This window comes from Pipistrellus hanaki (assembly GCF_964339955.1).
Source record: "Pipistrellus hanaki genome assembly, chromosome: 3".
In the NCBI taxonomy this organism is placed as follows: Eukaryota; Metazoa; Chordata; class Mammalia; order Chiroptera; family Vespertilionidae; genus Pipistrellus; species Pipistrellus hanaki.
The window spans coordinates 160,961,161-160,974,978 of NC_140505.1; the positions used below are offsets into that span (position 1 = coordinate 160,961,161).

General features: G+C 37.5%; 1 protein-coding gene across 5 annotated transcripts in view; it reads left to right on the forward strand.

Moving 5' to 3' along the window:
- The window catches only part of RECQL (RecQ like helicase), a gene marked incomplete at its 5' end in the record, with an annotated part of 25,368 nt that overhangs the window by 1,183 nt on the left and 10,367 nt on the right, over positions 1–13,818 (forward strand). For 2 of the 5 annotated variants that reach the window (XM_084877226.1, XM_084877229.1), the window contains 5 exons: positions 1,681–1,728; positions 8,407–8,604; positions 9,883–10,062; positions 11,226–11,332; positions 12,547–12,745. In XM_084877226.1, the coding sequence (XP_084733352.1) occupies positions 1,713–1,728; positions 8,407–8,604; positions 9,883–10,062; positions 11,226–11,332; positions 12,547–12,745 (700 nt within the window). Of the gene's footprint in view, positions 1–517; positions 610–867; positions 938–1,680; positions 1,729–8,406; positions 8,605–9,882; positions 10,063–11,225; positions 11,333–12,546; positions 12,746–13,818 lie in introns of all 5 variants that reach the window. The other 3 variants (XM_084877227.1, XM_084877228.1, XM_084877225.1) reach the window with 3 other exon arrangements.

A 13,818-nucleotide genomic window follows, 5' to 3' on the forward strand; every position in this document is an offset into this window, starting at 1 on the left:
AAACTTTTTTTTTATGCTCAGGTAGTTTTCAAGGCTAGACTTTGCTTGTGGTTTTAACATTGCCTGGCTATACTTCTGACTGACAGACCTGCTGTAGCTCATTCATTTCTGAACATATTGAGGCATCTTTTAATATTAAATCACATCATTTGAGGAAGGGATTTATGAGTAGGTTTTTTTTTTCTGTGTGTGTGTGTGTGACAGTATAATCAAAGAAGTGGTGGGAACTTGTTTTAAAATTGTGTGTGTGTTGGGGGGGGGGCGGGGGAAGATAGGTGTTATAGAACATATTCTTTCCTAAGAGTAGAGAAATAGTTTCTGCTTTCACGCTCAGCAAACCTGAGCCTGAACTATATGCAAGGCACTTTGCTAGGCTATGTGAATACAAAGGGAAGAGACTCAACCCCTGCCCTGCGGGAAAATCTTGCACTCTAGGGAAGGAGAGTTATGTTTCCACAAGAGGTGTTTATATAGATAAAGAATTAAAAATCTTTGGTTTACCCTCCTACTTCAACAGGTTATATTCCAATCTCAGCAAGGCGAAGACAATCCTGCCTATCTTTCCAGCCTAGTGGTGGTTTCTGAATTCTGTGTCAGGAAGGGCATAAGGTCAGCATTCTGTCTAAGGTGGAGTCATGCTGAAGTAACCTCTGGGAACATTCTAAGTTCGTTTTAGAAAATGTTGATTGTCCATATTAGAGATAGGGGAGGTGTTCTTGGACAACCTAAAGTTCCTGCTTTCAAGCCACATCTCCTTCCCCTTGCTCATATGTACTCTTTCTTATGTTCTAGTCATTCATAGGTATTTAGAATTCCTTCATACAAACCATCTTGTGTTGTTTTTTTTCCTACTTCTGAGCTTTTCAGGTTCTCTTCTGAAATTTATGAACTCCCCACCATAGAAGGCCAAATCTTTTCTTAAGATTGAGCCTAAATTGTACGTCTTTAAAGCAAGTATTCAGTAAAACGTTAAGCGATTAATTTAGGTGTTTATGTTAATAGATTTTGCTTAACCTGGGACATTTGAATCTATCCAACTTGTTATGTATAAGATAGGTTTTATCCCAATTTTACAAGTAGGGAAAGGAACTGAGAGGAACAGGGTTTGTAATTTTGCTAAAATCACACAGTGGTTTAGTACTATAACTATTAAATCTCAAATATTTGCTCTTTTTTGTTACATCACTTTGAATCTGGTGATTCTTGATGTTTTACCTTGTACTTATTTGTGCAGGGAGTGGGCCTAAGCCATCAGTAGGCTATCCTTAGCACCGCAGCAGAGGCGGGAGAGGCTTCTGCCACCACCACTGCTCTCGCCAGCCATGTGCCTGGCTTCTGGCTGAGCAGCGCTCCCCCAGTGGGAGTGCACTGACCACCAGGGGGGTAGCTCCTGTGTTGAGCATCTGCCCCCTGGTGGTCAGTGTCCTTTATAGTGACCAGTCATTCCACTGGTTGGTTGATTTGCATATTAGCCTTTTAGTATGTGACTTCGGATATTTCTCCAAGAAATAGAGAATTTTCCATAAAAATTAGTGTGTAAGAGCCTTATTTAAAGGTCCTTATGTGAGTGATACTTTCTAACTTTTTTTGTGCTTACTTGTGTCAGAATATCATTGATTGAGCATAACCAATAGTACTGTTTTAAAAAAAATGTTGCTGTTATTTTTCTTTCACTTTTAGAAAGAAATTTGGATCTCTAATTCAGTGTTGGAATGGCATCTGTTTCAGGTTAGTGGAAATAATTACATTTTGTTTTTCATTCTGTTCTGTTTCTACTTGTATGTTCTTTAAAAAAAAATACTTGCTTTTCTCTATATCTTCACTTCAACTTTGCTGTGAAGCTTAAACTGTTCTAACTAAAAGTCTTAATAAAAATAAATAAATACAATAAATTTAAAATATATTTGTTTTAAAAATTCTGATTATAGCCCAGGCCGGTTAGAGCATTGCCCCGATATGCCAAGGTTATGGGTTCATCCCTGGTCAGGGCACATATAGGAATCAACTAATGAATTCATCAATACGTATAACAACAAATCTGTTTATCTTTCTCTCTTTATCTCCCTCCCCTCCATCTTTCCCCTTCCCCCTCTTTCTAAAGTCAATCAATAAATAAAAAATGTAAGAAATTGTTGATTCTGGAAATGCTGTTTTTTTAGATTAAAAAAAGTGTGTGTGTTTTTAAATATCGATTTCAGAGAGAGAAAGGGAAAATTAGAGAGATAAACATCAATGATGGGAGAGAACATTAATTGACTTCATCCTGCACACCCCCACTGGGGATTGAGCCTGCAACCTGACTGGGAATTGAACAGTGATCTGGTTCACGAGTTGATGCTAACTGCGGAGCAACACCTGCTGGACTGTTTGTGTGTTTTTTTTTTCAGATTTTTAAAAATTATGGTAAATATACATTACAAAATTTTTACTATTTTTTTTTTTTATAATTCTCACCTAAAGATATGATTTTCATTGAGTCCAGAGGAAGGAAGAGGGAGAGAGAGAAACATCGATTGTCTCATGAACACCCTGACTGGGGATCAAGCCACCACCTGTGTATGTGTCCTGACCTTGAATTGGACACATCACCTTTTGGTATAGGGGATGACTCTCCAACCAACTGGGCCATGCCAGCCAGGGCATCATTTTCACCTGAGGATATTTTTCCAATTGATTTTTCAGAGCGAGAGTGGAAGGGAGGGAGGAGGCAGGAAGAGAGAGAAGCATCAGTGTGAGAGAGACACATCAATTGGTTGCCTCCTACATGCGGCCCGACAAGGGTTTGGTCTGAGGTCTGACACTCTAACCACTGATTGTACAAGTCACTGGCATTAAGTGCCTTCACATTGTTGCGCACTGATCACCAATATCCATCTCCCGGACTTTTTCATCTTCCCAAACTGAAACTCTGTATCCAACTTAACAATAACTCCTGATTTCCTCCTTTCTTGCAACCCCTGGTAACACTGTCCCATTTTTTTTTTTTTTTTTTTGTCTAGGAATTTGATTGATCTAGGCACTTCATTTAACTGGAATCATATAATAGTAGTCCTTTTGTGTCTAGATTATTTCACTCAGCACAATGTCTTTGAGGTTCATCCATTTTGTAACATGTATTTTTTTAAGGCTGAATAATATTCCATTGTATGTTTATAACATCTTTAATTTATCCATTTGTCTGTCCCTGGACATTTGGGTGGTTGCACCTTTTGGCTATTAGTGAACAATCCTGCTATGGACATTGGTGTATCAATATCTGAGTCCCTGCTTTCAGCTGTTTGGCTTTATACCCAGAAATGGAATTGCTAGATCACAATGTGATTTTTTATTTTATTTTTATTTTTTTAGTAACTTGCCATACTGTTTTCCATAGTGGCTGCACCATTTTATATTCACACCAGCAATACATAGGGGTTACAAGGAAAATGTATGTTTTTTGATACAATTCTTGGAACCTAAAAATTGTAAAGTGGAAAATACCAATCATTTCTAATCTTATGCTGAGATCAATACTATAATATTTAGTTTATTATTAAAATTTTTAAACATTTTATACATTTTGTTTTGTAATATGATTAAAAAACATAATGCAAATATAGAATATTACTAAATAAATTCTATGTTGTAAATATCCTAAAATCTGTACTGTATTTTGTTGTTTTGAAGTGACATTAAATAAATAATATTACTTTTATTGTTGAGCTTTTATATTGTTTTTATTTTTAAAACATAAAAATGCTGCCTTGAACATCTGTGAATTGAAAGCTTTTGCGCTCCTTTGATTATTTCTTTAAAATACATTCCTATAAGTGGAGTTATTTCAAATGTCTTTATAATATAAAAGAAAAACATTTGTTTTACCTTTTCCAGGCAGATACACTTGGTATTTTGATATATGTCTATCCATTATTTGTTCCCATAAACTTGACCAGATTCTACTGTCCTTTGTAGTGATACCTTGCTATTTATTTGGTTAAGAGGTGGTGGCAGGGGTGTTGTGTATATAAACTAGCTCTAACAGTAGGGTGACAAGATTAGTTTTTTCAAACTTTAAAGAAGTGGCTTTCTTAAATATGAGACATGCCTCTTTCCCTTCCACCTCCCCCACCACACACACACATACACACACACACACACACACACAAAACTTTATAATTTATTTAAATACTAGAGGCCCGGTGCATGAAAATTCATGCACTGGAGGGGGGTCCCTCAGTCAGCCTTCCCCCTCTCACAGTCTGGGAGACCTCAGGGGCAGGAGACGACCCAGCGATCAGGGGAAGGTGCCAGCCCATTATACCTCTGCTGCTGCCACTGCCGGCAGCGCAAGCCTCAGCTGGCCCTGATTATCTGAGTCTCAGGCAGACCTGGGCAGCTGGGCAGCCTCCATCCGAGGCTTTCCTGCATCTTGGGCTGGCCCTGGGCGGCTGGGGGGCTGAAGGGACTGGAGGACTCCAGAGGCAGGCACGTGGAGTGGCGGGGCCTGCCTGGGTTGCAGGCCTGGCCTTGCTTGCGTGCCTGCCGCCCCTGTGGGACTGGGGACTGGGCGCTGCCATCTTGTGGCTGTGGGTGCCGCCATTTTTTGCAATGGCATGAGGGTCAATGAGCATATTCCCTCTTTATTAGATAGGATAAACATGAAAAAATAATGACAGGTTTTGGCTTTGACTCATGCCTCCTTCTCATATTCAGGGTTAATAATAAATGGTCAAAATTTAAATTATGCTAATTGCTAACCCAATCAGTCTTTACTTAGAGATTAAAATGAGTGTTTAAAAGATGTCACTGAACCTCAGCTCAGTTCAGCATGCTCATTTTTGGATTGCATATGTTATTTTACTTCAGCTTTGTCAGTGGAATATGATTTTAAAACAACTGAACAATGAAATAGATAAATTTTATTTAAGTAGAGATGCTTATTTCAAATAACTGCTTTCATAATATTGTACCCCTTTCAAAGAAATCGAACTCTTCTCTTGTTCTATCCACTTGTTGAACTATATTTGAACTGGCTCTTTGAGATTGCCTTCAGGTAGTTTGTTACTTTGGATCTGATGGCTTCCATGGTGATAAGTCACTTTCCTTTCAGTGTTAACTTCAGTTTGTGATATTGTTAGAAAAGGAGCTGTTTCTGAGGAATGGCACCTCCCATGCTGTGAGCTTAAAAACACTGGTCATGAATTGTCACCATTTAGTCTCTGTCTCTTAGCATCCATCATTCTCATTGATTATGTTGTCTCGTTGAAAGGCAGTACTTCCCACTGTCATCCTGACTTAGAGAACAGCCACTCCACAGCTCTTCAGGGATGCTGAGGCTCCCCTCATGACTGTATTCCTCATGACCTTGGTGAAGGGAGTATCCTCTGGATCCCGTTGGGGGGGGTACAGCAAGAGAGTAGATGATCAATTTACCTGATAATCCACTTTAGCATTCCCATCTCCCTAAGCCTCTGGATCCCCTCCTGTATAGTATACCCAGGAAGTTCTGACCCTTCAACTTCATTGGAATTTACACTTGTGTTGTTTCATCCAACTTTCTTCTATTCATCTCCAGGGCCCTGTTTCTGGCTACCAACTAAGTAAATTATTAGAGCTACTCCTGGACACTATTGTAGCACACTAAATCCAGAATTTCTTACTGAGTCCATACTAATAAGTTAAACTTTATTTAATACTAGAGGCCTGGTGCATGAAATTTGTACATGGAGGGCGGGGGGGGGGGGGGAATCTATCAGCCCAGCCTCCACCCTCTCCAATCTGGGACCCCTCAGGGGATGTCCGACTGTCTGTTTAGGTCTGATCTTTGCAGCCGGGATGGGGCCTAAACCGGCATTTGGACATCCCTTTCTCATTCCAGGACTGCTGGCTCCTAACTGCTCCCTCCCGCCACCATGGCTTTGTCCAGAAGCACATCCAGATGGGTGTCCGGAAGACTGTCCAGTCTAATTAGCATATTACCCTTTTATTAGTATAGATTATTTCCCACCCACCCTGATTTATTACCCTTAGGATCTCTTCCCATATTTATTTCCCTAGGTTTCTGGTGATAGATATTGGCAATTGCAACTCTGGAGTGTTTTGTGTCTTCTCATGGATTGCACTTTTATACCTCATCCTCGAGGGCTTCCTGGGTCTGGAAGCACTAAGAGGTGGTGGGCGGGAGATCAATCCTTTGCAAAACAACCACCTCAGGAAAGACCATTATGGGCATTTCAGGCAGGAGAAAGCTGTTTCAGAAAGGGAAGGGCAAAAGAGACTTGACAGATTTAATGTTCAAGGTCCCCTGTTTCCGATGTTCCCATCCCAGTTGCAGAGTGACACTTTTTCCTTAACTTTAATACAAGTCCCTGCAAAGTTGGGGAATTCAATTTATACTGTATTATAGCCATCTGCAGGATTAAGATTTAGGGTTAGTATTCAGTAATCTTGACCTTGTAGCAACTTTGAGGCCCTGAATTTTTCTACCAAAGTTCTCCAGCATACTTCAAAGCAACCAGTCATTCCCATTATTTTCACCAAAATGTTCTGTGTCAGGAAACTCTTGGCCACCTAAGTCTTAAGTAAGACACCAGTATAAGTGTGATACTTAATTATATAGGTGTCTATAGATTAGAATTTAAATAACTTTGTCTACTGCATGCCTGGAATACCATTGCCCCTTTTATCACTGCAAACAAAGAACATCAATATATTTATTTATTTATTTATTTATTTATTTATTTAAAGTATATTTTATTGATTTTTTACAGAGAGGAAGAAAGAGGGATAGAGAGTTAGAAACATCGATGAGAGAGAATCATCGATCAGCTGCCTCTTGCACACCCCCTACTGGGGATGTGCCCACAACCAAGGTACATGCCCTTGACCGGAATCGAACCTGGGACCTTTCAGTCCACAGGCCAACGCTCAATCCTATGAGCCAAACCGGTTTCGGGGGAACATCAATATCTTTAAATCTAATCAGATCAGAGGACCAATTTCAGGTGGCCCAGAAGCAATTCAGAGAACCCACCCTTAAGTTTCTGTTCATCTGGAAAAGCACTGGGTATTGGCTAGGTTTCAATCAGATAAAGCGATTTATTATAGGGACTAGTTCCTGCATAGTCATTGGAGCTGGTTAAGCAGTCCACTGCTGGACCTGAAGTCAGTAGAGCCAGCATTAGGGATGGGAAGATGGATGTGAAGTGTGGGTGGGTGAGGATTAGCTGAAACCCACAAGGACTATGTGGAACCCTCCTGATCCTCACTGTGAATCATGTTGGTATGTCACTGCCTACAAGGATCTGACTTCATGGATGCTGGTGCCTTGCCGAAGATCTGGTGTACTTGCTACGGGAAGTTGCACATGAAGTTGGTCAAGGACTCAGAGAAGCTGTGGGCCAAGCTACTGCCCTGGGGAGGTTCTTCAGGGGCTGGAGGAACTGGCTTCTGCCCCATGCCAACAAGGTGGGGCAGAAGATGCATGACGACACGAGTGAGCTGCAACAGCATCTGACCTTATGCCAACCACCTGAATGTAAATCTGCCTGCTCTTTTTCCCGCCCTCCAGATTTCACTTGTGGCCAATCCTAACCCAGAATCCTACAGGGAAGGGAGTTCTGGCAGTTGGTGCAATACAAAGTCACCACAACATCCTATTTTAAATCATAACCATAAGACTTTATCTCATTAAAAAATGAACACTGAATAATGCAGGCAGATGTTTTGGACACACCAACAACATTTTTAAATTTTCTACAGTGTCCTTTGATAGGATATCAAAAGAAATCTCACTTTGACTTTGTCTGATTAGAATCATACATTAAGGCTTCTTTATAAGTTAATGATGGAGTTGTAGTGCTAATTTTAATAGTACATGATTTCTTTCTTTTAATTGTTTATAATTATTGATTCCTTATCATGCCACTATATGAACCTTAATGTGAATGTTTTTTGTGAAATAATAGCTAAAAAGATTGGGGACTGCTTTTAAATAGCTTGTGTTTGCTTCATAGTTGGATCACTTAATTTAGGAGATTGTTGGCCCACTGTCCTACAACATATTAAAATAGATATCATTTGTAAATGCTTAACTTGTACCAGGTACTATGTCAAGAAACTTCAACATGTTATCTCACTTAATTCTGTACAATAGTGCTATGAAACCTAGGTATTATCCCCATTTTACAGATGGGGAAATTGAGGCTCAATTAAGTACCTTGCTCGAGGTCACTCAGCAGGTAAGAGGAGGACCTGAGATTTACTAGTTAAGTCAGGCCTGTGTGACTCCAAAACAATGTTCTTAACCATACTGCAGGATTTATAAGCTTGTCTGTGATTTTGTTGGTAAGAATATTAAAAATTTATTAGGGAAACTTAAAATTGTAATGACTGTCTTGTCATCCTATCTTTTTTCCTCCCTCATAGCTCTAACTGAGGAATTGGATTCGGTGAACAATGAGCTACATGCAGTAGACATTCAAATTCAGGAGCTTCTGGAGAGGCAACAAGAGCTAACTCAGAGAAAAAACATCCTAACGAACAGAATAAAGCAGTGTTTGGAGGATTCTGATGCTGGGGGAAGCAATGAATGTGATTCTTCACCTGCCTCTTGGAATAAAGAAGGTTTATTCTTTTTTTATTTGCTAGTTTTTTTCTTCTTTCTTTAAACTGGAGTCAAATCATTGTACCAGGGCCAGTATTTTCCAGTAAGTGTAGAGGCCATTCCTTAAGTGGCATAGAAAGCTTAGAGGCAGACCATTTACCCATGTTCTATACTCCTTTAAAATTAAGCTTTTATTATTCAGACTACTACTTTTTTCCAAATATGGTTAACAACATTAGTAATGTTAACAACATGGATCAATGCTTGGAAAAAGGAGATATTTATTTTAACTAAATTTTCTAAGTTTTCATTAGACAAAATTAAACAATTAAGAAAAAAGTTCAAACTTTCTGCCGATGTCTAGTTCATTTCCCTGTTCTACTGAACAAACCTTTTTTGATTTAAGTTCCTTCAAAGCATCATGTGTATCAACTAAATATAGTGAGAGACAGAGAAAGTCAAATACTACATGATTTCACTTATATGTGGAATCTAAAAATTAAAATAAAACAGAAGTAGACTTAAATAAATGCAGAAAACAGCCGGTTGGTTGCCAGATAGGACAGGGGTTGGGGAAATGGGTGAAAACGGTGAAGGGATTAAGTAGAACAAACTGGCAGTCATGTGAGTGTAAAGCACAGCACAGAGAATATAATCAATGATATTGAAATAACTATGGTGCCAAGTGGTTACTAGATTTATGGGGGATCACTTTGTAAGTTATATAAATGTCTCACCCTGTACTGTACACCTGAAACTAATATAATATTGAATGTCAGCTGTAATTGAAAAATAAATAAACATTGATGAACAACCAAAAAATAAAAATAAAAAGAATACTATAACTTGAGAAGGAATTGCAGTGCTTTTATGGGCCTTGTTTTTTAGGGATTCACTTGTAAACAAGATATTTACACCAAAAGTTCCAGATAATTGTTAATTTTATTCATGATATTTGAATTTTTTATGATACTTTGAATTCCTTGGTTGACTTTCAGATGGTTTTTCAAATATCTTCTTTTGTGTTAATTTTCAACTGGCATATGCTTTGATTTTTTCCCTGATATACAGCTTTTTTTGGAGGTTCTGTTTCTTACGATATATCATTAAATTTGCTTTTGCTTTAGTATTGTGACTTACACTAATCTCAAAATTGTTCTTATGAAAGTTAAATTGTCCATAGAATTAAAAGTCTTATATATATTTATATGACCCTGCTCTTAGAAAGCAGCCATACACATGTGTCTCATTATAGTCCCAAACAATCTAATATATTTAGCTTACTTATCTCTTTCTAGATTTTCCGTGGTCTGATAAAGTTAAAGACGTTCTGCAAAATGTCTTTAAACTGGAGAAGTTCAGATTGCTTCAGCTTGAAACTATTAATGTAACAATGTCTGGAAAGGATGTATTTCTTGTTATGCCTACAGGAGGTGGAAAGAGCTTATGCTACCAGTTACCAGCATTATGTTCAGAGGGTATGTGTTCATAACGAGTGATTTTAAATTGAAGAAACGTTATTTCTCTTTACACACACACACACACACACACACACACACACACACACACGTAGTATATACTTTAAAATGTATCTTTATTGATTCTAGAAAAAGGAAAGGAGAGGAAGAGAGAAACATTGATTAGTTGCCTCCCCTGCGCACCCTGATAGAGAATCGAACTAGGGACCTTTTGGTGCTCTGCATGATGCTCAACCAACTGAGCGACACTGGCCAGGGCTCTCTTAATATGTATATAATAATTTTATTTTTTATTTTTAAAAAATATATTTTCATTGATTTCAGAGAAGAAGGGAGAGTGACAGAGAGATAGAAACATCAATGATAAGAGAGAATCATTGATCGGCTGCCTCCTGCACGCCCCCCACTGGAGATCGAGCCCACAACCCAGGCATGTGCCGTTGGCCGGAATCTAACCCTTCAGTCCACAGGCTGATGGCTAGGGCTTAATATATTTTTAAGTATTCAAAAAAATAGTTACATGGGACTACCTTCTTTCTGTGGTTATTTTAAGGAACAAACTATAGGAACATGAGGTCATATGCTTTTAACAATGTAGAACAGCTCTTATAGCTGTCAACACTTTCAGTTATAAGAGAAACAAGATATATTGCCAGAACTTCGTATAGACAATGCCCTGTTCACTGATTTCTATTCAGAATAAATTAATCTGGTGCAGTAAGTGGATGAATACCCATGAAACATTTTCAATTCTATATAATAGATTGCTATAGTTTTTATGGAGAGGTAGGCAGCTTTGGAATAACTTTTCCCTGTTATAATTGGTTAGTATTTGATTTATATCATTTTACTATGGTTGCCAATACTGATTGTTAAAAATGATAGTGAATTCAAAATTCAAAATATCTGTCTTTATGTTTGTAGGACTGAATAAGGGAAGAGATTTCTGCTTAATCTTAAATTTGCTTATTTGGGTTAGGGTCATTTATTCGTATCTTCCTCCTATATTAATGAGGGTAAGAAATAGATATTATACTGCTAAAGTTGCATTGAAAATTAGTCTGAATTAATGGATAGTACCCACAAGTTATGGTAAAGAAGGTGACTCCTTGAAACTTGTTCTGGTGGTGGTATAAAACTGAAAGTAAATTTTTCTTTTTCAGGTTTTACACTCGTGATTTGCCCATTGATTTCTCTTATGGAAGACCAATTAATGGTTTTAAAACAATTAGAAATTTCAGCTACAATGTTAAATGCTTCTAGTTCTAAGGTATGGTCTGTATTATTTTTTATTGTGTTTTAACTCTTCACTGAAGTAAGGGCCTTAACTACAATTGAGTTGTTTATAAAATGAAAACTGATTACTATTTATATCAGGAGTTGTAAACTACTGCTAATGGGCCATGTCTAGCCCATTGACTATTTTGTATGGTTTGTGAGTTAAGATAGATTTTTATATTTTTAAATGGTTAAGAGAAAAATAATACATTTTGTGAAGTGTGAAAATTATATGAGATTTAGTTTTTAGTGCCCATAATTAAAGTTTTATTGGAACATAACCATGCTCACTCATTTACACTTATTCTGACAGAAGTTCTAGTATTTTATTTTTGCATACGCCCATTTCTGAGGAGATAGCCTTATGTTTGCTCCCCTAAGATTTCTGGGACATTTAGGACACAGTTGAAATGTTTTATACACTTTGTCTATTTCTTAACAAAATTAGGACTATCTCAAGGAGTTAACACAAACACTGCTTTCTGGAATGATGAAAGCAGTTTTGACTTTCTCTATCACATTCAGCATTGTTTCTTCACACTTCTTTAAGTCCTAATCAAATGAGAAGGAAAAGCATGACATCTACTGGGCAAAATATTATATAAAATAGTAAAAAAGCACTAAGAACCTAATAACTTACCTCTTAAGATTTATTATTGATATATATAACATATAAATATATATTTCACATTGTAAAATTTAAATTCAATGAATAAGATACTTTATAAAACCTAAATAAAGAGGTTATGAGTAGATTTGACAGCATCATTAAAGTAGGTAATCAAGAATAGATTATGTTCACAGAGATATACAGTTTTAGAAATGTCTGTTAAGATTAATAAAAAAAAAACACACCTTTGTAATTATAGTTATTACAAACAATTTAGAATTATGCCGTCATAGAATAAATGCTTATTTGAGTATCTTGACATTCATTTCTTATTCTTTTTTTGTCAAATGAGATTATGCTTTTATCAACAGTTTGGGTGTAAGTAAACAGCTAAAATTCTATCTGGATGAAGTTCACTGCTGTAGTCACTGCCATGAAGTTTAGTTCTGGGACATGGTTTCCATTTTAATGAACTAAATATATCTGCTGTTAAACAGCCCCAGGCTGTTGCTTTTGAGTAATGAACATCTTTTACCACTTAATATTGCAGTCTGCTAGCTTAGTTCTACTATTGTGTCTGCTTTTCCTTTCAATAGGAGCATGTGAAATGGGTTCATGCTGAAATGGTAAATAAAAACTCCAAGCTAAAGCTAATTTATGTGACTCCAGAGAAAATTGCAAAAAGCAAAATGTTTATGTCAAGACTAGAGAAAGCCTATGAAGCAAGGAGATTTACTCGAATAGCTGTGGATGAAGTTCACTGCTGTAGTCACTGGGGTCATGATTTCAGACCCGGTATGTATCTAGTAGCCAGAAAACTTGATACTGGGTACTATTTTCTTTTTCTTTTTTCTTTTTTTTTAATATATTTTATTGATTTTTTTACCGAGAGGAAGAGAGAGGGATAGAGAGTTAGAAACGTCGATGAGAGAGAAACATCGACCAACTGCCTCTTGCACACCCCCCACCGGGGATGTGCCCGAAACCAAGGCACATGCCCTTGACCGGAATCGAACCTGGGACCTTTCAGTCCGCAGACCGACGCTCTACCACTGAGCCAAACCGGCTTCGGCGGGGACTATTTTCTTACTCAGCTTTACATGATGGAAAATTCCTGCTTCCATTAAAATTATCCTCTTGGGTAGTTATTACTCATTTACTTATGCCTTAATATAAGGAGAGTCAAGAGGCAAAATCTTTCTGTTTATTCCCTCTAATGTAGTATTTAGGTTAATTGTCTTTGTCCTTTAAAACGTATGTCAGTTAGCATAAATACTGTTCTACCTTTAGCCATAAAGATTTATTGACCTCTCAGTTCTTTTTCACATCTACTGAGGAATTTGCATCTGCTTCAAAGTTGTCTTTAGTTGTCATTCTGAGTCGTTAGCATCCACTTCAGGACCTACATTCAGCTAACTCCTCAGTGGTAAAGTTCCATGGGATATTTTAATAACTCTTTTCTTTACTCCTCACAGTCATAGCCTGAAGCAGATTGTTCAGACTTGTTCTATGTAAAAATATCTTAAATTAAAAAATCCTGCTTTATGATTTCAACCTCTTTTCCTTTTGAACCTACTTTCACACTCATATGGACCCCTGGGTTCCTGAGTTTATTTAATCACACTTCCTCCTTCTCCACTCTACTCAGAGGTCACCAGTGACCCTCCTTCCCACTGGCTAAATCCAGTGGTCTCATCTTTATTCCTCTTCCCATTGAACTGCAATAGCATTTTATACTGTTCACCTCTCATCTTACCACTTTCTTTTCTTTCGGTTAATATGTTACTTTTTTTATTTTGTTCTTTTTCATTCTTACCTCCTTCATTCTTCTTCCTTTGCCATCTCCTTAAATATTAGTGTTCTCTTTG